Source organism: Oncorhynchus tshawytscha, unplaced genomic scaffold (genome assembly GCF_018296145.1).
Source record: "Oncorhynchus tshawytscha isolate Ot180627B unplaced genomic scaffold, Otsh_v2.0 Un_contig_1839_pilon_pilon, whole genome shotgun sequence".
Lineage (NCBI taxonomy): Eukaryota > Metazoa > Chordata > Actinopteri > Salmoniformes > Salmonidae > Oncorhynchus > Oncorhynchus tshawytscha.
This window is the reverse complement of record NW_024609470.1, coordinates 37,501-62,086: the sequence shown is the minus strand read 5'-3', so window position 1 is coordinate 62,086 and position 24,586 is coordinate 37,501. Positions and strand designations below refer to the sequence as shown.

The 24,586-nt window shown below is 48.2% G+C and overlaps 2 protein-coding genes across 2 annotated transcripts in view; one reads left to right on the top strand and one right to left on the bottom strand.

Moving 5' to 3' along the window:
• Positions 1-13,294, bottom strand: part of LOC112241557 (wolframin-like) — a 34,843-nt gene extending 21,549 nt beyond the window's left edge. Inside the window, exons 1-6 of the mRNA XM_042315461.1 lie at positions 13,118-13,294; positions 9,948-10,071; positions 8,171-8,705; positions 3,283-3,362; positions 2,201-2,345; positions 282-455 (exon numbers count right to left, since the gene is read on the bottom strand). Coding sequence (XP_042171395.1) covers positions 282-455; positions 2,201-2,345; positions 3,283-3,362; positions 8,171-8,615 — 844 coding nt within the window. The 5' untranslated portion in view covers positions 8,616-8,705; positions 9,948-10,071; positions 13,118-13,294. The remainder of the gene's footprint in view (positions 1-281; positions 456-2,200; positions 2,346-3,282; positions 3,363-8,170; positions 8,706-9,947; positions 10,072-13,117) is intronic.
• A 5,113-nt stretch (positions 13,295-18,407) lies between these two features.
• LOC121844931 (dihydropyrimidinase-related protein 1-like) overlaps positions 18,408-24,586 on the top strand; it is a 25,809-nt gene continuing 19,630 nt past the window's right edge. The window contains 5 exon segments of the mRNA XM_042315460.1: positions 18,408-19,033; positions 21,755-21,843; positions 23,084-23,268; positions 24,033-24,152; positions 24,155-24,196. Of these exon segments, the coding sequence (XP_042171394.1) occupies positions 18,665-19,033; positions 21,755-21,843; positions 23,084-23,268; positions 24,033-24,152; positions 24,155-24,196 (805 nt within the window). The 5' untranslated portion in view covers positions 18,408-18,664.

Genomic DNA, 24,586 nt, shown 5'->3' with positions numbered 1-24,586 from the left:
GGTGTGTGTGTGTGTTTCAGGGTGTGTGTGTGTGTTTCCAGGTGTGTGTGTGTGTTTCCAGGTGTGTGTTTCCAGGTGTGTGTGTGTGTTTCAGGTGTGTGTTTCCAGGTGTGTGTGTGTTTCCAGGTGTGTGTGTGTTTCCAGGTGTGTGTGTGTGTACATCCAGGTGTGTGTGTGTGTTTCCAGGTGTGTGTGTGTTTCCAGGTGTGTGTGTAAATTTCCAGGTGTGTGTGTGTGTACATCCAGGTGTGTGTGTGTGTTTCCAGGTGTGTGTGTCGTACCGTGCGCAGCGTTGACCTGTCCAACGTTCTCCATCATCTCAGACACCGCCATCTTCTCCTTCCTGTCGGGGTTCAGCTTCCTGAACATCATCATGGCCGCCTTCCGAACCGTCTGCTCAAACCTGCTCTCTGTCGACAGACGACGCACCTCCTCCTCATTATCCTCACCGATACCTGGGAGGTTCACACACACACACACACACACACACACACACACACACACACACACACACACACACACACACAGGACGTGGGTAACCAGTGAACTGCACAGGGTGGTATTCAGGACGTGGGTAACCAGTTAACTACAGGGTGGTATTCAGGACATGGGTAACCAGTGAACTACAGGGTGGTATTCAGGACGTGGGTAACCACAGGGTGGTATTCAGGACGTGGGTAACCACAGGGTGATATTCAGGACGTGGGTAACCACAGGGTGATATTAAGGACGTGGGTAACAACAGGGTGGTTTTGAGGACATGTGTAACTACAGGGTGGTATTGAGGACGTGGGTAACCACAGGGTGGTATCCGGGACGTGGGTAACCACAGGGTGGTATTCAGGACGTGGGTAACCAGTGAACTACAGGGTGGTAGTCAGGACGTGGGTAACCACAGGGTGGTAGTCAGGACGTGGGTAACCACAGGGTGATAGTCAGGACGTGGGTAACTACAGGGTGGTATTCAGGACGTGGGTAACTACAGGGTGGTATTCAGGACGTGGGTAACCAGTTAACTACAGGGTGGTATTCAGGACGTGGGTAACCAGTGAACTACAGGGTGGTTTTCAGGACGTGGGTAACCAGTGAACTACAGGGTGGTATTCAGGACGTGGGTAACCACAGGGTGGTAGTCAGGACGTGGGTAACTACAGGGTGGTATTCAGGGCGTGGGTAACTACAGGGTGGTATTCAGGACGTGGGTAACCAGTTAACTACAGGGTGGTATTCAGGACGTGGGTAACCAGTGAACTACAGGGTGGTTTTCAGGACGTGGGTAACCAGTGAACTACAGGGTGGTATTCAGGACGTGGGTAACCAGTGAACTACAGGGTGGTATTCAGGACGTGGGTAACCAGTGAACTACAGGGTGGTATTCAGGACATGGGTAACCAGTTAACTACAGGGTGGTATTCAGGACATGGGTAACCAGTTAACTACAGGGTGGTATTCAGGACGTGGGTAACCAGTGAACTACAGGGTGGTATTCAGGACGTGGGTAACCACAGGGTGGTATTCAGGACGTGGGTAACCAGTGAACTACAGGGAGGTATTCAGGACGTGGGTAACCAGTGAACTACAGGGTGGTATCCAGGACGTGGGTAACCACAGGGTGGTATTCAGGACGTGGGTAACCAGTGAACTACAGGGTGGTATTGAGGACGTGGGTAACCACAGAGTGGTATCCGGGACGTGGGTAACCACAGGGTGGTATTCAGGACGTGGGTAACCAGTGAACTACAGGGTGGTTTTCAGGACGTGGGTAACCAGTGAACTACAGGGTGGTATTCAGGACGTGGGTAACCACAGGGTGGTAGTCAGGACGTGGGTAACTACAGGGTGGTATTCAGGGCATGGGTAACTACAGGGTGGTATTCATGATGTGGGTAACCAGTGAACTACAGGGTGGTTTTCAGGACGTGGGTAACCAGTGAACTACAGGGTGGTATTCAGGACGTGGGTAACCAGTGAACTACAGGGTGGTATTCAGGACGTGGGTAACCACAGGGTGGTAGTCAGGACGTGGGTAACTACAGGGTGGTATTCAGGGCGTGGGTAACTACAGGGTGGTATTCAGGACGTGGGTAACCAGTGAACTACAGGGTGGTATTCAGGACGTGGGTAACCAGTGAACTACAGGGTGGTATTCAGGACGTGGGTAACCAGTTAACTACAGGGTGGTATTTCTGTCCTCCTCTACCTGTCCTCTGGATCCAGCAGCGCTGTAGAAGACGGGCTGCACTCTTCCGTCCCTGCTTAGCGGCCTGCACCAGCCAATCAACTGCCAGGCGGTTATTAAGCTCCGCCTCCTTCTCCTCAGCCAACCCCAGGTAGTATCTGCCCAGCTAAAGGAGGAGACATGTTAGTTACCGTAATACACCTAAAACTGGAGCTATCTCTACAGACATGTTAGTTACCGTAATACACCTAAAACTGGAGCCAACCCTACAGACATGTTAGTTACCGTAATACACCTAAAACTGGAGCCAACCCTACAGACATGTTAGTTACCGTAATACACCTAAAACTGGAGCCAACCCTACAGACATGTTAGTTACCGTAATACACCTAAAACTGGAGCCAACCCTACAGACATGTTAGTTACCGTAATACACCTAAAACTGGAGCTATCTCTACAGACATGTTAGTTACCGTAATACACCTAAAACTGGAGCAATCTCTACAGACATGTTAGTTACCGTAATACACCTAAAACTGGAGCAATCTCTACAGACATGTTAGTTACCGTAATACACCTAAAACTGGAGCCATCCCCAGGTAGGGGCTTCCTACAATACCTAGCATGCCTACAGAAACCCAGTCAGAACTACCCAGACTTCTTCCTACATTACCCAGCATGCCTAGAGACGGATCAAGTGAAAGACATTATCCAATCTTAACTTTCACTGCTCAACATCCCTCTCTCCCTCTCTCTCTCCCTCTCTCCCTTCCAAAAACTGCATGCCTGTCTGTATGTATATGTGGGACACTGTCGCAGTGGGGAATTTGTATGATTTGAGCGCTGGCCAGGGCAGACGGTCTCACTAACTAGAACCCAGCACTCAGGAATTTACCCTTTTAGAACCGAGGCTGCTACTCAGATCATCTTCCACTGGTGTGTGTGAGGGTGTGTGAATGTATGTGTGTGTGTGTGAGGGTGTGTGTGTGTGTGTGTGTTACATTCAGAGCACGGGCTCTGAATATTCCAGAAGGCTGAGAATAGACGCAGTCATGATCAGACAACCAGCGAGCATTAAAACATCACTGCGTGTGTTCACTCACACTGGTCTGTGCTCTGGCATCTCCAGACGTGGCCTTCTCCTCCATCTCCTCAAACGACAAGTCCTCCTCAGGATCCTCATCTGTAGCGGAGGAGACAAGAGGAGAGACAAAGGAGAGGAGAAACAGAGGAGAGAGGAGAGACAGAGGAGAGAGGAGAGACAGAGGAGAGGAGAAACAGAGGAGAGGAGAGACAGAGGAGAGAGGAGAGAGAGGAGAGGAGAAACAGAGGAGAGGAGAGACAGAGGAGAGGAGAGACAGAGGAGAGAGGAGAGACAGAGGAGAGGAGAAACAGAGGAGAGAGGAGAGACAGAGGAGAGAGGAGAGACAGAGGAGAGGAGAGACAGAGGAGAGGAGAGACAGAGGAGAGGAGAGAGAAAGGAGAGGAGAAACAGAGGAGAGAGGAGAGACAGAGGAGAGAGGAGAGACAGAGGAGAGAGGAGAGACAGAGGAGAGAGAGACAGAGAGAGGAGAGACAGAGGAGAGAGGAGAGACAGAGGAGAGAGGAGAGACAGAGGAGAGAGGAGAGACAGAGGAGAGGAGAAACAGAGGAGAGAGGAGAGACAGAGGAGAGAGGAGAGACAGAGGAGAGAGGAGAGACAGAGGAGAGGAGAGACAGAGGAGAGGAGAGACAGAGGAGAGGAGAGAGAAAGGAGAGAGAAAGGAGAGGAGAGAAAGGAGAGATAGAGGAGAGGAGAGATAGAGGAGAGGGGAGAAGATTAATAAAAGTATTAAGATTAATGAAAGTATTATTTTGAGTTGATGAACTGTAAGGATGTTTTGCTCTGTGTTGTCAGTGTTATAGACAGCTACCACCTGGTACTGTACCTTAGAGACTGTTGTAGACAGCTACCACCTGGTACTGTACCCTGTACCTTAGAGACTGTTGTAGACAGCTACCACCTGGTACTATACCTTAGAGACTGTTATAGACAGCTACCACCTGGTACTATACCCTGTACCTTAGAGACTGTTGTAGTCAGCTACCACCTGGTACTATACCTTAGAGACTGTTGTAGACAGATGCCACCTGGTACTGTACCTTAGAGACTGTTGTAGACAGCTACCACCTGGTACTGTACCCTGTACCTTAGAGACTGTTGTAGACAGCTACCACCTGGTACTATACCTTAGAGACTGTTATAGACAGCTACCACCTGGTACTGTACCTTAGAGACTGTTGTAGACAGCTACCACCTGGTACTGTACCCTGTACCTTAGAGACTGTTGTAGTCAGCTACCACCTGGTACTATACCTTAGAGACTGTTATAGACAGCTACCACCTGGTACTATACCTTAGAGACTGTTGTAGACAGCTACCACCTGGTACTATACCTTAGAGACTGTTGTAGACAGATACCACCTGGTACTGTACCTTAGAGACTGTTGTAGACAGCTACCACCTGGTACTATACCCTGTACCTTAGAGACTGTTGTAGACAGCTACCACCTGGTACTATACCTTAGAGACTGTTATAGACAGCTACCACCTGGTACTGTACCTTAGAGACTGTTGTAGACAGCTACCACCTGGTACTGTACCCTGTACCTTAGAGACTGTTGTAGACAGCTACCACCTGGTACTATACCTTAGAGACTGTTATAGACAGCTACCACCTGGTACTGTACAGCTACCACCTGGTAGAGACTGTTGTAGACAGCTACCACCTGGTACTGTACCCTGTACCTTAGAGACTGTTGTAGACAGCTACCACCTGGTACTATACCTTAGAGACTGTTATAGACAGCTACCACCTGGTACTATACCTTAGAGACTGTTGTAGACAGCTACCACCTGGTACTCTACCCTGTACCTTAGAGACTGTTGTAGACAGCTACCACCTGGTACTATACCCTGTACCTTAGAGACTGTTGTAGTCAGCTACCACCTGGTACTCTACCCTGTACCTTAGAGACTGTTATAGACAGCTACCACCTGGTACTATACCTTAGAGACTGTTGTAGACAGCTACCACCTGGTACTATACCCTGTACCTTAGAGACTGTTGTAGTCAGCTACCACCTGGTACTATACCCTGTACCTTAGAGACTGTTGTAGACAGCTACCACCTGGTACTATACCTTAGAGACTGTTGTAGACAGCTACCACCTGGTACTATACCTTAGAGACTGTTGTTGACAGCTACCACCTGGTACTATACTGATAATACACTGATACTACACTGACAATACACTGACAATACACTGACACGACACTTATACTACACTGATTCTACACTGATAATACACTGATACTACACTGACAATACACTGACACTACACTGGTACTACACTGACACTACACTGGTACTACACTGATACTACACTGAAACTACACTGACAATACACTGCCACTACACTGGTACTACACTGACAATACACTGACACTACACTGGTACTACACTGATATTACACTGATAATAGACTTATAACACACTGACACTACACTTCTACTACACTGATAATACACTGATATTACACTGGATCCACCTGAACCAAATGCACTGATAAAAGTCCCCCTGTCGGAGAGAGATTGAGATGGTTATCATAACGTCAGGGGGCCTTCACGAAACACAGCCCTTATTTGATCTGTTTCCATTTCCCCTTTTTGACCGCTAGGTTTTATGGGTATTATGACACCTGCACTCTGGGGCTCTATTGTGGCAATTCTCGCTAAACGAGGCACATTACAATTCCAACCGAGTGGGTTAACCCTCACGGACGAGATGCGTAGGGTGTTTTGTCTTTCACATCAACGGCCCCTGGTTCACTTTCACGCCCACGTCGTTCAGTACAATACACAAGTGGACTTCGTAGTGCCACTATCACTCCCACCCAGCTGTATATATAACACACTTGTCTTCACCTGTAAGAATGTTGCCACGCACCTTCCTGCCTTTAGCTTTGAAACACCTTCATTCATCACGTCACTACACCATATATATATACACCATATATACAGCCTACATAAGATTGTCATACCCATGACGTAGTTTGACGTAACATGTCATAACAGTTTCTGAACGTCACGCGGTTTAAGCCAGGCTTAAATAACGATGTGTGGGTCAGGGGACTATCTTTAAGGACCTGGGAGAGAAAACATGTCCCCACGTCACCCAGGGTGTTTCCCCCTGCTCAGACATCAATCAGACCTGGCCAAGGAGACAGCGGGCTGCATCTCCAATAACCTCTAGTGGCTTCCTCCTCTCGGCTGCATCTCCAATAACCTCTAGTGGCTTCCTCCTCTCGGCTGCATCTCCAATAACCTCTAGTGGCTTCGTCCTCTCGGCTGCATCTCAGTAATCTCTAGTGGCTTCTCAATAACCTCTAGTCCTCTCTCGGCTGCATCTCCAATAACCTCTAGTGGCTTCCTCCTCTCGACTGCATCTCAGTCCTCTCGGCTGCATCTCCAATAACCTCTAGTGGCTTCCTCCTCTCCCTCTAGTGGCTTCCTCCTCTCGGCTGCATCTCAATAACCTCTACCTATTAAATGTCAGATTTGAGTCATTTAATCTGTAATCAAGAGCAATTACAGGAGCAATTAGGTTTAAGTGCCTTGCTCAAGGGCACATTGGACAATTTTTCACCTAGTCGGCTCGAGGGAATTGAACCAGCAACCTTTTGGTTAACCGCTAAGCTTCCTCCCCTCCTCCCCTCGGCTGCATCTCAATACCTATGGTGACTTCCTCCCAGACTACCTGCAACCAATCATTTCCAATGGAAGGATGAGACACTAGGAGACACACAGCGACTTAACGGAGAACTTGCGAGCAGAGTTGAGCATTTTTGTAAATTTCAGCGAGGCAACAGCCAATCAGGGTGGAGGACAGCTCTCAATTTGACATAAACTCCCATCATGCATGCTGTTTGGTAGATAGACCCACGATGGATGATTTCAGAGACTTAGCTAGCTTCATAGCTTTCATAGCTTTCATAGCTAGCTCTATGTCCAAGTCTGAACGACAGGATACTTCCTACCTCCCCCCTCTGTCTGTCTGTCTCTCCCTCCTTCCTACCTTCCTTTCTCCCCCTCTGTCTGTCTCTCTCTCTCCCTCCTTCCTTCCTTCCTCCCCCTCTGTCTGTCTCTCTCTCCCCTCCTTCCTAACTTCCTACCTCCCCCCCTGTCTGTCTGTCTGTCTGTCTGTCTGTCTGTCTGTCCCTCCTTCCTACCTTCCTTTCTCCCCCTCTGTCTGTCTCTCTCTCTCCACCTCCTTCCTACCTTCCTTCCTCCCCCTCTGTCTGTCTGTCTGTCTGTCTCTCTCTCCCTCCTTCCTTCCTCCCCCTCTGTCTGTCTGTCTCTCTCTCTCCCCTCCTTCCTACCTTTCTTCCTCCCCCTCTGTCTGTCTGTCTGTTTGTCTGTCTCTCTCTCTCCCTCCTTCCTTCCTTCCTTCCTTCCTTCCTCCCCCTCTGTCTCTCTCTCTCTCCCCTCCTTCCTTCCTCCCCCTCTGTCTGTCTGTCTCTCTCTCTCCACCTCCTTCCTACCTTCCTTCCTCCCCCTCTGTCTGTCTGTCTGTCTGTCTGTCTCTCTCTCTCTCCCCCTCCTTCCTTCCTTCCTTCCTACCCCTCTGTCTGTCTCTCTCTCTCTCTCCTCCTTCATACCTTCCTTCCTCCCCCCTCTGTCTCTCTCTACCTCTTTCCTACCTTCCTTCCTCCCCCCCTCTGTGCCTCTCTCTCTCTCCCTCCTTCATACCTTCTCTCTCTCCCTCCTTCATACCTTCCTTCTCTCCCTCCTTCATACTCTCTCTCTCTCTCTCTCTCTCTCTCTCCTCCCCCTCTCTCTCTCTCTTCCTTCCTTCCTTCCTTCCTCCCCTCTCTCTCTCTCCTCCTTCCTTCCTTCCTTCCCCCCCCCCTCTGTCTCTCTCTCTCCCCCCTCCTTCCTTCCTTCCTTACCTTCCTCACCCGCTTCAGCCTCCTCCAGCTCAGCTTTCTTCAGTCGTTCCTGCATCAACACACGTTTAGCCAGATCAGCAAAGCCCCGACGTCGGGGGGCAGGAGAGGACGAGGAGGCTAGAGAGGTGGAGGGGTCCGCAAAGCCCCAACGGCGGGGGGCAGGAGAGGACGAGGAGGCTAGAGAGGTGGAGGGGTCCGCAAAGCCCCAACGGCGGGGGGCAGGAGAGGTGGATGGGGTAGAGGTAGAGGGAGATGGGGTGGAGGTGGTGGCAGTGGGTGAATGAACGGATGATTTTGGGGTGATGGGGAGAGGAGAAGAAGGAGAGGAAGTGGGAGGAGGAGGACGAGAGGCTGACAATGGGATGAATTTGGGGAGTCTGAGTGAGTCGGGGTGAGGGAGGGTTGGGAGGCAGGGGGAGTGGGTTAGGGGATGTTGGTGAGACATTGTCCAGGGTAGAGGGAGACCCCGGTGGGATGAGGGGGGTGGAAGGGGGGAGTGGGGTGGGAGGAGGGGGGAGATCCACGTCCATCTCACCTGTAATGACAAGAGAAAATAAGAGATGTTAAGATGAGGCTGTAGTCATTACATGACATGGGCAGATGGTGTTGTAGTCATTACAGGACATGGGCAGATGGTGTTGTAGTCATTACAGGACATGGGCAGATGGTGTTGTAGTCATTACAGGACATAGACAGATGATGTTGTAGTCATTACAGGACAGATGATGTTGTAGTCATTACAGGACATGGGCAGATGGTGTTGTAGTCATTACAGGACATAGACAGATGATGTTGTAGTCATTACAGGACAGATGATGTTGTAGTCATTACAGGACATGGGCAGATGGCTTTGTAGTCAATACAGGGCACGAGACAGATGATGTTGTAGTCATTACAGGATATGGAAAGGAAAGTAAAGTTCAAAATCTTCCTGCTGTGCTACAGATGCCTTATCTTAATTTGATCATCCTGTTGTTTCAGGAATTTTCCTGCATAGCAATGCAAACATGTAGTGTTTTCGAGGTTTAAAAAGACTTCTAAAGGTTGTAATTTCCACTTAAAATTTAGCGGAGGGGTTTTTGGCCCGGGGAGCTTTTCCTTGGCTCATTGAGCTCTAGCGACTCCTTGTGGCGGGCCGAGGGCCTGCAAGCTGACCCCAGTGGTCAGTCGAACGGTGTATCCACAAACACATTGGTGCGGCTGGCTTCCGGGTTACGCGAGCAGTGTGTTAAGAAGCAGTGTGACTTGGCGGGTCATGTTTCGGAGGAGGCATGTCTTGAACTTTGCCTCTCCCAAGCCCGTTGGGGAGTTGCAGCGATGAAACATGATCATTACTAAAAAAAAAAAAATCTAATATAAAAACGCCCATTAATTATAATCCACAAAACACATCACATCTTCCTGTTGCTGCAGGATTATTTGCCTGCTGTGTGAAACTGGCTCAAATTAAGTTATGGCATCTGTATCATGCATTCGTCATTCTAATGCAGCTACTCTTTTACCCTCCATGAGGTAGATCTGATATCATCACATATAGAATATGGAAATGGGATGGGAATTTTATCTTTGGAAACATCGCATACACATCATGAGAGACAACAAGTGTTGATTCTGCCTTAACAATGACTGTCCACCAGTATGCTAGAAGACAAACCGACAGTTAGTTTCTCAAACAGCTAGCAGAAGAGTTAAATCAAACTATAGTCTACACAAGTAACATTCTAGCAATCGGATTAGGCTACAGCTGCTGCCGCAAACAATGAATCGGCTAACTCACCTGCCAGCGCAGGACATCGGGGATTTCCTATGGCTCTCTTCCGACATTCAAGTACTCCGGTCACCAACTAACTCCCAACTCTACTAAAGACGACAGTAGACCTGCTGTACGTCATTACGTCCAGCTGTTTTTAATCGACACAAGATAAATCAATGGAAACACACGGTGGCAGGCAATTGTCACATCTACTTTCTATGTAAACTTAGTAAACGTCTACAAAATAAATCATTAACTCGTCCAGTGATTTTTTGTTGTTGTAGACAGTTACTAAGTTTGAATAGAAAGTAGATGCGGCCTCTGCAGAAGTCAGGGCATTCATACTTCTAGTGTTTAGTGGACCAGAGCAGAGCTGTTGAGCAGAGCTGTTGTGAAGGAAGTTGTCAAGGAAGTGAGTTTGTGTTTATAAAGGACCTCCCGCCCCCTCACCTACTGTCAACGAATCATGTCAATGTGTAGCTAACTGAAGCTGGCTAGCTTTATTAAACCCTGAGTAGATCTAGCTGGTTAACTGAAGCTGGCTAGATTTATAAACCCCCTGATTAGATGTAGCTGGTTAACTGAAGCTGGCTAGATTTATAAACCCCCTGATTAGATGTAGCTGGCTAACTGAAGTTGGCTAACTGAAGCTGGCTATCTTGATAAAGCCCTGAGTAGATCTAGCTGGCTAACTGCAGCTGGCTAGATTTATAACCCCCTGAGTAGATCTAGCTGGCTAACTGCAGCTGGCTAACTGAATCTGGCTAACTAAAGATGGCTAGCTTTATTAAACCCTGAGTAGATATAGCTAGCTAACTGCAGCTGGCTAACTGAATCTGGCTAACTAAAGCTGGCTAGCTTTATTAAACCCTGAGTAGATATAGCTGGCTAACAGAAGATGGCTAATTGAAGCTGGCTAGCTTTATTAAACCCTGAGTAGATCTAGCTGGCTAACTGAAGCTGGCTAGCTTCATTAAACCCTGACTAGATCTAGCTGGCTAACTGAAGCTGGCTAGCTTTATTAAACCCTGACTAGATCTAGCTGGCTAACTGAAGCTGGCTAGCTTTATTAAACCCTGACTAGATCTAGCTGGCTAACTGAAGCTGGCTAACTGAAGCTGGCTAGCTTTATTAAACCCTGAGTAGATCTAGCTGGCTAATTGAAGCTGGCTAGCTTTATTAAACCCTGAGTAGATCTAGCTGGCTAACTGAAGCTGGCTAGCTTTATTAAACCCTGACTAGATCTAGCTGGCTAACTGAAGCTGGCTAGCTTCATTAAACCCTGACTAGAGCTAGCTGGCTAAGTGAAGCTGGCTAGCTTTATTAAAACCTGACTAGATTTAGCTGGCTAACTGAAGCTGGCTAACTGAAGCTGGCTAGTATATCCTACCTGGAATTTTCTAACTGTTCCAGAAATAGCACACCTGATTCAACTAGTCCACTAATTACCAAACCCTTGACTAGATGGATTTTGAGCTGGTTCAGGACTACTAAAATGCATAAACTGGTGCTCGCCCCCAACAATATTAGTGGAGGGGGTGACTAACGGAGAGTCTAGAAAAGACAGAGAGAACGTCCCTTTCCCAAATGAACAGGTGAACCTGACAATGTCTTGGTCTAGTTCAGGGCTACAACTACATGGGGAAATGTCTGGGGTCCAGGAGAGGTTTGAGAACCACTGTCTTAGATATCTGATCATCTAATAAAGTCTCTTATGTCCTCTTCAAACACTGGGAACTCTGCACCAATAACAGGAAGGAAGCTAGGCCTTACATTTACCAGCCCGCACCCAGTGGACTAACCCACCCTGGGCCAGTGAGCCAACCCACCCTGCCCACCCTGGGCCAGTGGACTAACCCACCCTGCCCACCCTGGGCCAGTGGACTAACCCACCCTACCCACCCTGGGCCAGTGGACTAACCCACCCTGCCCACCCTGGGCCAGTGGATTAACCCACCCTGCCCACCCTGGGCCAGTGGACTAACCCACCCTGGGCCAGTGAGCCAACCCACCCTGGGCCAGTGGACTAACCCACCCTGCCCACCCTGGGCCAGTGGACCAACCCACCCTGCCCACCCTGGGCCAGTGGACTAACCCACCCTACCCACCCTGGGCCAGTGGACTAACCCTACCCACCCTGGGCCAGTGAGCCAACCCACCCTACCCACCCTGGGCCAGTGGACTAACCCACCCTACCCACCCTGGGCCAGTGGACTAACCCACCCTGGGCCAGTGAGCCAACCCACCCTGGGCCAGTGAGCCAACCCACCCTGGGCCAGTGAGCCAACCCATCCTACCCACCCTGGGCCAGTGGACTAACCCACCCTACCCACCCTGGGCCAGTGGACTAACCCACCCTGGGCCAGTGAGCCAACCCACCCTGGGCCAGTGAGCCAACCCACCCTGGGCCAGTGGACTAACCCACCCTGCCCACCCTGGGCCAGTGGACTAACCCACCCTGGGCCAGTGGACTAACCTACCCTACCCACCCTGGGCCAGTGGACCAACCCACCCTGCCCACCCTGGGCCAGTGGACTAACCCACCCTGGGCCAGTGGACTAACCTACCCTACCCACCCTGGGCCAGTGGGCCAACCCTTGCCCAACCCTTGCCAGTGGACTAACCCACCCTACCCACCCTGGGCCAGTGGCCCAACCCACCCTACCCACCCTGGGCCAGTGGACCAACCCTTGCCTAAAATATGCCCCCCTCCTCCCTGTGAGAGGAGTTGCAGTGACACACATACAGGCCCCCAAACTATCCCCAGTTTAGATTATGTTAACTTTGAGGTTTTAAAAATAAACCGTTACGAAATAAATGATCTAATTGTCAAAACAGCTGCTCTACAAATCCTGGATTGACACAGAATAACATATCCTATATACACCTATTCAATGCAAAGCAGTAGGCTACCGCAATGGAAAACGTTCCACATAGCCTAACTAAAACAAAACGTTTAGGCTACTTGGAATGTTGAATGGAATTATTTTTTGAAGTTGACTACGTGTGTTTTTAGATTGGTATTCTATTGCAAACATACGAAAGAAAATAAAAACGCCTGTTGCGTTATTACAACCTGCCTCATTTTCTGTCAATCTGGAATAGCGCAACGCGCAACCGGTACATCTTGTCAGCTCATGCCACCTAAATTAAGCTTGTTTTGAAACAAGTAGCCCAAAAGAAAAGTGACTTACTCATGGTCCGAACGAACAGTTTTACTCAAGACATAAAATGAAGTAAGCTTCTTCTCAGGTCGAAAGTTTGGATAGAAGTCTTCGCAGCGGATCCATGTCACTCTCAACAGCCTACGTCGCGAAAGAAGAGATGGGAGCTCCGACAGTTGAGTCTTGACGTGCATCCATTGGCCAAGGGGCATAAAGATGACGCCCGCATGTACTCACCACAATTCAGGGCCGGTATAATGTAGGGGCTTACTGGGGCTGAAGCCCCTGGGCCCCGAAGGCCTGTGGGACGTCCAAAGGACAGCAAAAATATAAATGAAATATATACAGTATTTATTATGCATGTAGCATATATACACTACCGGTCAGAAGTTATAACACCTACTCATTAAGGTTTTTCTTTAATTTTACTATTTTCTACATTGTAGAATAATAGTGAAGACATCACAACTATGAAATAACACATATGGAATCATGTAGTAACCAAAAAAGTGTTAAATCAAAATATATTTTATTTGAGATTCTTCAAATAGCCAACCTTTGCCTTGATGACAGCTTTGCAAAATAAAATATATACAGTATATATTATGTATGTAGTATATATATATATATATATATATATATATATATATATATACACACACACACACACATATACAAACACATGTTTTACTGCATCTGCCAACCACAGAAGGACTCAGGAGCCCACTCTCAATGAGTGTAGGCAGCCTAATCATCAGATGAGGGAGGAGACGAGGTAGAGGGCTCACATTCGTAACTGGGTAATTTACATTCTTTTTTTAAAATGGCTACCTCATTTCTGTACCCAACACATAGAATTATCTGTAAGGTCCCTCAGTCAAGCAGTGAATTTCAAACGAAGATTCAACCACAAAGACCAGGGAGGTTTTCCAATGCCTCGCTAAGAAGGAGTATAATAATGATGCTGCGGATGTTGTGTTTAAACCCACCCAGTCGTTCTTCTGAACCGAGCTGCAGGACAGGAAGGAAACTGCTCGGGGACGTCACCATGAGGCCATTTGTCAACGGACATTGTAACAATAATCGACAGGACAACGGTAAACAAAAGAGCGAGGAGTACCTCGAATAAACAACACAATGATTAACACACACACAGGACGAGACCCGTAATCAATATATACGTGGCACAAAAGCCCAAAACAACATAGCACAGATACTCACACGAACCAACGGACATTGAAACAATAATCGACAGGACAACGGTAAACAAAAGGGCACACTTATACAATTACTAATCAATGGGAATAGGGACCAGGTGTGCGTAATGACAGTTCCGGAAGAATCCATGACACCATTGGTGATTTTTAAAACAGTTACAGAGTTCAATGTCTGTGATGGGAAAAAACTGAGGATGACAGAGTGAAACACAACACATCACTGAGTAACTGCCTCCTTATTTTCAAGCATGGTGGTGGCTGCATCATGGTATGGGTATGCTTGTCATCAGAAAATACTGGGGAGTTTTTCAGGATAAAAAGAAACAGGTTTGAGCTAAGCACAGGCAAAATCCTAGAGGAAAACCTGCTTCAGTTTGCTTTACACCAGACACTGGGAGAGGAATTCACCTTTCAGCAGGACAATCACATACAACACAAGGCCAAGTGTTCCTGAGTGGCCAAGTTACCGTTTTGACTTAAATATGCTTGAAAATCTATGGCAAGACTTGACATGTGCTGTTTAGCCATGATCCCCCAGCATCTTGACAGAACTTGAAGAATTTTGAAAAGAAAAATAGACAAATATATCTCCTACATTCTCAAAATGAGACGTTTGGCCACGACTGTACAGTTATGCAAAGCTCTTATGAGACTCCCAGCTGTAATGACTCTTAGAGACTTACCCAAGAAGACTCCCAGCTGTAATGACTCTTAGAGACTTACCCAAGAAGACTCCCAGCTGTAATGATGCTGAGACTTAGAGACTTACCCAAGAAGACTCCCAGCTGTAATGACTCTTAGAGACTCCCAGCTGTAATGACTCTTAGAGACTTACCCAGAAGACTCCCAGCTGTAATGACTTTAGAGACTTACCCAAGAAGACTCCCAGCTGTAATGACTCTTAGAGACGTACCCAAGAAGACTCCCAGCTGTAATGACTCTTAGAGACTTAATGACTGCTAGAAGACTCCTAATGACTCTTAGAGACTTACCCAAGAAGACTCCCAGCTGTAATGACTCTTAGAGACTTACCCAAGAAGACTCCCAGCTGTAATGATGCTTAGAGACTTACCCAAGAAGACTCCCAGCTGTAATGACTCTTAGAGACTTACCCTAGAAGACTCCCAGCTGTAATGATGCTTAGAGACTTACCCAAGAAGACTCCCAGCTGTAATGACTCTTAGAGACTTACCCAAGAAGACTCTTGATGCTAGAGACTTACCCAAGAAGACTCCCAGCTCCCAGTAATGGCTGAGACTTACCAAGGTGACTCCCAGCTGTAATGGCTTTCTAACATGTATTGACTCAGGGTAAAACAAAAATATTGCTATCTAGAACCTTTAATTAAGGGCTCTCCTCCTCAGGTTGTCCTCCACAGGAGAACCTTTTGAATAACCCTTTTTGGTTCAAATCAAATCAAATCAAATGTATTTATATAGCCCTTCGTACATCAGCTGATATCTCAAAGTGCTGTACAGAAACCCAGCCTAAAACCCCAAACAGCAAGCAATGCAGGTGTAGAAGCACGGTGGCTAGGAAAAACTCCCTAGAAAGGCCAAAACCTAGGAAGAAACCTAGAGAGGAACCAGGCTATGTGGGGTGGCCAGTCCTCTTCTGGCTGTGCCGGGTGGAGATTATAACAGAACATGGCCATGATGTTCAAATGTTCATAAATGACCAGCATGGTCGAATAATAATAAGGCAGAACAGTTGAAACTGGAGCAGCAGCACGGTCAGGTGGACTGGGGACAGCAAGGAGTCATCATGTCAGGTAGTCCTGGGGCATGGTCCTAGGGCTCAGGTCCTCTGAGAGAGAGAGAGAGAATTAGAGAACGCACACTTAGATTCACACAGGACACCGAATAGGGCAGGAGAGGTACTCCAGATATAACAAACTGACCCTAGCCCCCCGACACATGAACTACTACAGCATAAATACTGGAGGCTGAGACAGGAGGGGTCAGGAGACACTGTGGCCCCATCCGAGGACACCCCCAGACAGGGCCAAACAGGAAGGATATAACCCCACCCACTTTGCCAAAGCACAGCCCCCACACCACCACTAGAGGGATATCTTCAACCACCAACTTACCATACTGAGACAAGGCTGAGTATAGCCAACAAAGATCTCCGTCATGGCACAACCCAAGGGGGGGCGCCAACCCAGACAGGATGGTCTATTTATAACCATTTTTGATTCCATTTAGAACCCTTTCTATAGAGGGTTCTACATGGAACCAAAAAGGGTTCTACTGTCATGCCTTGACCTTACAGAGACGTTTTATTTCTCTATTTGGATAGGCCAGGGTGTGACTAGGGTGGGCATTCTAGTTTCTGTTTCTATGTTTTCTGTTTCTATGTTTTGGTATGGTTCTCAATCAGGCACAGCTGTCTATCGTTGTCTCTGATTGGGAATCATACTTAGGCAGCCTGTTTTTCCACCGTAGTTGTGGGTAGTTGACTTTGTTAGTGGCCTGTATAGCCCTAGTAAGCGTCACCGTCGTTGTCGTTTCTTGTTTTTGTTGGCGACATTCAAAATAAAAAGAAATGTACGCTCATCATGCTGCACCTTGGTCCGGTCGTTTCCCTGACGACGGTCGTGACAACTCCTATGGGAACCCTTTGTCACGAGCGTCGTATGGAGTAGACCAAAGCGCAGCGTGGTTAGAATACATTCTTCTTTAGTTAATGTCGTTTCCCTGACGACGGTCGTGACGTCTCCTATGGGAACCCTTTGTCACGAGCGTCGTATGGAGTAGACCAAAGCGCAGCGTGGTTAGAATACATTCTTCTTTAGTTAATGTCGTTTCCCTGACGACGTTCGTGACGTCTCCTATGGGAACCCTTTTGAACCCTGTTTACTAAGAGTGCATTTATCTAATCAAGGTATATTAGCGTTTTATTGTCGTCCATCTTTCAATTTGTTTTTGTTGAATTTTTCTTCCTCTTTGACGTTACAAAGTATTTTGTATAGACCGTTGACAAAAATATTACAATTAAATAAGTGTTATAAGTAAGTGTTTATATCCTACTTTGTAACACAATTAATTGTGAATAAATCCCAGGGGGTATAGACCTTCTGTAGACTGTATGTTTAGTGGACTTTACCAGATAGATGTTTTTCTTCGGTTTTAACTGCAGATGAAACACACAAATTCCTGTCTTGGCAGCAGCTAATTGGGATCCCTAATAAATACACACAAATACAAATTCCTGCCTTGGCAGCAGCTAATGGGATCCCTAATAAAGACACACAAATACAAATTCCTGTCTTGGCAGCAGCTAATTGGGATCCCTAATAAAGACACACAAATACAAATTCCTGCCTTGGCAGCAGCTAAATTGGGATCCCTAATAAAGACACACAAATACAAATTCCTGCCTTGGCAGCAGCTAAATAGGATCCCTAATAAATACACACAAATACAAATTCCTGCCTTGGCAGCAGCTAATTGGGATCCCTAATAAAGACACACAAATACAAATTCCTGCCTTGGCAGCAGCTAATGGGATCCCTAATAAATACACACAAATACAAATTCCTGCCTTGGCAGCAGCTAATTGGGATCCCTAATAAATACACACAAATACAAATTCCTGCCTTGGCAGCAGCTACCCTAATAAAGACACACAAATACAAATTCCTGTCTTGGCAGCAGCAAATTGGGATCCCTAATAAAGACACACAACATGTAAATAGAACACATGAACCTGTAAATAGAATACATTAAATGTAAACACACACACACACACACAGGCACAAGACAGAGTGTTTAGAAATCTGTTTTGTCCATTCCAGATGTGGGTCACTAGTTAATCCCTGGATGTTTTGATGTCAGCCTATCAACAACCATTCTATTAGAGAGAGGGGTGAGAGGGGGAAGGAGGGGGAGATTCAGGGAGAAAGAGAGACTGAGAGGGTTTGATAGAGGGAGGGGGACAAAGGGGGGTAAAGAGAATGGAAGAGAGAAGGGGGAAGGAGGGGGAGATTCAGGGAGAAAGAGAGATACAGAGAGGGAGAAAGAGAGAGGGAGAGAGGAGAGAAGGAGGTGGGGTTGTCTGCAGAACTCATTCTCTCTACATCTCTCTCTCCCCCGTCTTTCTCCCCCCCTCTCTCTCTCTGCCCCCCTGGCTCCGATAGAAACTAGAGCACTACATCATCATCATCATCATAATCGTCCTCTCCTCGAGACACGCATCAAAGTTCACGTCGCACCGAAACACAGGTGCTTTGCAGCGCGAGACCGTCGATAACGGAGTAAAAAGACTGTCCCATTTAACCGATCACATCCCAAACCTTTTTACATCAGCAGTTGTTGTTATTAATGTGAGTAGAAAGGCTACAGATACGGTCGTTATCATGTCTGACTGCAGGAGGCAGTGGAACCGGGAGAACGAGCTGCCGGTCTACCTGGCAGGAACGATTACAACCGGGCCGAACCAACGGAAATCCTACGGGATGTTTTCCTCGGCGGATGGCGCCTACGACAGCAAGACTGTAGACTGTGATAACTTTGCCGCGGGAAGGAGAGGAACCAGGACTCCCAGGAGCGTCAGCCGAGACAGGCTCCTCGACCACACCGATGACGACGTTCCTGAGACGGCAAGTGAGGTCCGGGCTGTCGGTTCTCAGGTCAGCTCACCCGGGGAGAGAGAGGATGTGAGGCCGGGTGTGGAGATTGAGTACCCGGCAGGGAGGCAGTGTCACTCCGGTCAGAAGAATGGAAAGGTAGGTGAAAACTGATTTTTTTTTTTCCGCCCATGTTTATGTTGATTAAAAGTAGGGCAGATCGCTTGTGGATGCTACATTTCCATAGCTTACTCTGTTCTGCAGTGCAGTGACGTCAGCTAGGCTGTTCCTAAAATAGGCTACGCAGTTATATCTCTAGGCTGCCCACATCACCTGAACCGGTGACGGCCAGGTAGGCTATTAGGCTACGTGTGGTGATGAATTGAACAGCGCCGTTTTGACAGCAATCCCAGCTTCTGTCACACATACACACACACACACACACACACCGAACATCGCGGCTGCTCTGACTGCACTGCACGCGAAGACAAAAGGAGGTACTGCAGCGTTCCTTCCGCCTCTGAGTACACTGGCTGCGGGAAAAGAGAGAGAGAGCGAGCATGTCCGGTACTGACCACCAGGGGAATGGTATCCCACACCTTCCGGTAAGACTCCCACCTGGCGGGGCTGGCAGCCGGACGGGCTGTCTGGCTGTCTAGCGCGGAATAGCCATTGTTTTCGGTCAATAGGCGAACAAACGGCGCTGTCCATTTCAGCACCACATACTTAGTCTAACTTGTCGCCGCTGGAGGTTCCTTGGTAGACTATAGGCTTAAAAAAAGGAGATCGTTTCTGTTTATTATATTCAGTTCTACAGAGAAAACAGTGATTGTAGCCCAGACTAAAGGCACGTTGAGGTTGTCGAGGGCGACAGGGCGGTACTGCTGCTGCTACCAAGCTGCAGCCTCGGCTAGATAAATCCCTGCTCCTGATACCGTTGGCGGGGATTAAAATCTTAGTGTCGCCGGATGACTGCCAAGCAGTTTGAGTAGATGTCTGCCCTGGCCCAGTCTCCCCCATGTCAGCCAGCCAGGACGCATAATGATACCACCCCGATCGCGGAGATCAGATTTTTGACAATTTCTGCCGCGACGTGTCAAGTCAATGCGTCTGCTCTCTGCCCTGTCTCTATCTGACATGGTTGGGTTGTTGTCAGGGATTTACACGAAGTGACAATCCGACGTTGTATGTTGTGCTGCAGGTTGGAAGGAGTAGGACAATAGTCTGGACTCTGGGGGAGAGAGAGAGACACAGAAATGGAGAGTGAGAGAGAGACAGCGAGGGAGAGAGAGAGGGGGAGATAAATGGAGAGTTAGAGAGAGAGAGAGAGAGATAAATGGAGAGTTAGAGAGAGAGAGAGAGAGATACATGGAGAGTTAGAGAGAGAGAGAGAGAGATAAATGGAGAGTTAGAGAGAGAGAGGGAGAGAGAGAGACAGAGAGACAGAGAGAGAGAGAGCAACAGGGAAGACCGATTTGAGGTTTTCTTGTGAGAGGGAGATCTGTCTTGGGGATATTCTAGTTGGTTCAGTCAGAAAACATGCAGCTATTTAAATGGTGTAAAACATTGAATAAAGCTATTGTTAGAATACATGCACAGCTTTCAGGATTCTTGGTCATGTTTGGATATCGTGGCAGTGGTGGATAAAGTATCCAATTGTCATACCTGTCATTGAGTCACTCAGTAAAATTCTACTTGAGTAAACATCTAATAGCATTTGGTTTTAAATCATAAATGTACTTAAGTAAAAAAGTAAATGTATAAATCATTTCAAATTCCTTATATTAAGCCAACCAGACGGCACCATTTTATTTTCCATGTTAAATTTAAAGATAGTAAAGGGTGAACACTCCAACACTCAGAAATCATCATTTACAAACTAAGCATTTCTGTTTAGTGAGTCCTCCAGATCAGAGACAGTAGGGATGTTCTCTGTTTTGTGAGTCCACCAGATCAGAGGCAGTAGGGATGACCAGGGACGTTCTCTGTTTAGTGAGTCCACCAGATCAGAGGCAGTAGGGAGGACCAGGCCTAGCCTGTGTTGTGCAGTAGATGACCAGGTATGTTCTCTGTTTAGTGAGTCCTCCAGATCAGAGGCAGTAGGGATGACCAGGGATGTTCTCTGTTTAGTGAGTCCTCCAGATCAGAGGCAGTAGGGATGACCAGGGATGTTCTCTGTTTAGTGAGTCCTCCAGATCAGAGGCAGTAGGGATGACCAGGGATGTTCTCTGTTTAGTGAGTCCTCCAGATCAGAGGCAGTAGGGATGACCAGGGATGTTCTCTGTTTAGTGAGTCCTCCAGATCAGAGGCAGTAGGGATGACCAGGCCTAGCCTGGGTTGTGCATTTTTTTTTGTTGCAAGCAGAGAGACATAGCGATGCTCCACACAGTCGTATCTCCATGGTAACCCTTCAGCCAGTAGACGTTAGGCTACAGCATCGGGGAAGACAGACGGCGAGGTTGCCAGGGAGACGTAACATCTTTCTCCCTGGGTAGGGCGCTATCTGTAGCTGTGTATCCTTGGTGACGGGAGATGGCAGAAGATCAGGACGTCCTTTTCAACAGAAAACACATCCTTCCTAGTAGCATCTGTTCTTGTAGTTGTTGTTTCAATAAGTTATTATCAAATATCTCCTAATATCATGACTGAAAACAGTCTCACTCTGTCTCTTTCTGTCTCTCTCTCTCTCTCGCTCTCTCCTCTCTTCCTCTCTCTCTCTTTCTCTATCTCTTTTCCTCTCTATCTCTCTCTCTCTCCCCCTGCCCCTCTCTCTCTCTCTCTCTTTTTCTGTATCTCTTCCTCTCTATCTCTCTCTCCTCTCTCCCTGCCTCCCCCATCCCCCCTCCCCCCTCTCCATCCCTCCCTCCATCCTGTGTGCAGAGTGAGAGGTTGCTGATTAAAGGGGGTCGTGTGGTGAATGACGACCTGTCTCAGTATGCAGACGTCTATGTGGAAGATGGCCTTATAAAGTAAGTACATGGGATAATCTCAAAACACATTTCCTTGATTCCTCACTTCCTCTATCCTCGCCTCCTCCTCTCATTTCTCCTAACTCTCTTCACTCACCCCCCTTACCTCCCCCATCGCCCTCCTCACTCCTTCTGCCACACCTCTCCCCCTTACCTCCCCCATCCCCCTCCTCACTCCTTCTGCCACACCTCACCCCCTTACCTCCCCCATCCCCCTCCTCACTCCTTCTGCCACACCTCACCCCCTTACCTCCCCCATCCCCCTCCTCACTCCCTCTGCCACCTCTCAAACCTCTGATCTCTCCTAACCCTGTCCCCTCTGCCCCCTTACCTCCCCCATCCCCCTCCTCACTCCCTCTGCCACCTCTCAAACCTCTGATCTCTCCCTCCTAACCCTCTTCCCTCTGCCCCCTTACCTCCCCCATCCCCCTCCTCACTCCCTCTGCCACCTCTCAAACCTCTGATCTCTCCTAACCCTCTTCCCTCTGCCCCCTTACCCCCCCATCCCCCTCCTCACTCCCTCTGCCACCCCTCAAACCTCTCATCTCTCCTAATGCTGTTCCCTCTCTCCCCTTACCTCCCCCATCCCCCTCCTCACTCCTTCTGCCACACCTCTACCCCTTACCTCCCCCATCCCCTCCTCACTCCTCACTCCCCCTACCACCCGTTAAACGCCTCATCTCTCCTAACCCTCTTCTCTCTCCCCCCCTCCTCACTCCTTTGCCACCCCTCAAACCTCTCACCTCTCCTAACCCTCTTCCCTCTGCCCCCTTACCTCCCCCATCCCCCTCCTCACTCCCTCTGCCACCTCTCAAACCTCTGATCTCTCCTAACCCTCTTCCCTCTGCCCCCTTACCCCCCCTTCTCTCTCCCTCCTCATCCCCCTCCTCACTCCCTCTGCCACCTCTCAAACCTCTCACCTCTCCTAACCCTCTTCCCTCTGCCCCCTTACCTCCCCATCCCCCTCCTCACTCCCTCTGCCACCTCTCAAACCTCTGATCTCTCCTAACCCTCTTCTCTCTCCCCCTCCTCACTCCCTCTGCCACCTCTCAAACCTCTGATCTCTCCTAACCCTCTTCCCTCTGCCCCTTACCTCCCCCATCCCCCTCCTCACTCTCTCTGCCACCTCTCAAACCTCTGATCTCTCCTAACCCTCTTCTCTCTCCCCCTCCTCACTCCCTCTGCCACCTCTCAAACCTCTGATCTCTCCTAACCCTGTCCCCCCCCCCCTCCTCTATAGACAGGTGGGTGATAACCTGGAGGTACCTGATGATGTGAGGGTGCTGGAGGTTAATGGAGGTCTGGTGATACCTGGAGGTATAGATGTGAACACCTGTCTGATGAAGCCTCACCTGGGCTGTCCACCTGTAGACGACTTCTACCTGGGCAGCAGGGCCGCGCTGGCCGGGGGCACCACCATGATCAGTGAGTGGACACACACACACACACACACACACACACACACACACACACACACACACACACACACATACACGCACTTACACACACATACAAACAAACACATACACACACACACACACACACCCATACACACACATACACACACATACAAACAAACACATACATACACACATACACACACACACACACCCATACACACACATACACACACATACACACACACACACACACACACACATACAAACACGCACATACACATATACACACACACACACACACACACACACACACATCAAATCAAATCAAATCAAATTTATTTATATAGCCCTTCGTACATCAGCTGATATCTCAAAGTGCTGTACAGAAACCCAGCCTAAAACCCCAAACAGCATACACACATACATGCATACAAACATGCACACGCATACAAACACGCACATACACACACACATACAAACACGCACATACACACATACAAACACGCACATACACACATATACACACACACACACATATACACACAGACACACACACACACACACACACACACACACATACATACACACACACACACACATACACACACACACACGCTTATACACAAACACACACACATATACACACATAAACACGCACACACACACAAACACACGCCAATACACATTCCCACATTATATTTATGTCTAATGAGCGCCCCCTGCTGCACACTGGGATGAAGTTGAAACTCTAACCTTTAACCTCTGACCCCTGACCCCCTGACCCCCCAGTTGACCATGTGACTCCTCAGCCGGGTGACAGCCTGCTGGAAGCGTTTGAGCGCTGGCAGGAGTCAGCTGACAGGAAGTGTTGCTGTGACTACTCGCTGCACGTCGACCTGCCGCATTGGCACCCGGGGTCAAGGATGAGCTGGAGGTTCTGGTGCAGGAGAAAGGTATTGATCACCTGATCGATTGATTTATTAATTAATTGGCACTGGTCGCCTGTTTGGTGGGTTGAAAGGTTGGGTTATTAATCACCTGATCGATTGATTTATTAGTTGATTGGTTTACTGGTCGCCAGTTTGGTTGGTTGGTGGGTTGAACGGTTGGCTTATTGATCACCTGATCGATTGATTTATTAGTTGATTGGTTTACTGGTTGCCTGTTTGGTTGGTTGGTGGGTTGAAAGGTTGGGTTATTGATCACCTGATTAGAAAGTTAATTGGGCGATTGGTTTACTGGTCGCCTGTTTGGTTGGTTGGTGGGTTGAAAGGTTGGCTTATTGATCACCTGATCGATTGATTTATTAGTTGATTGGTTTACTGGTTGCCTGTTTGGTTGGT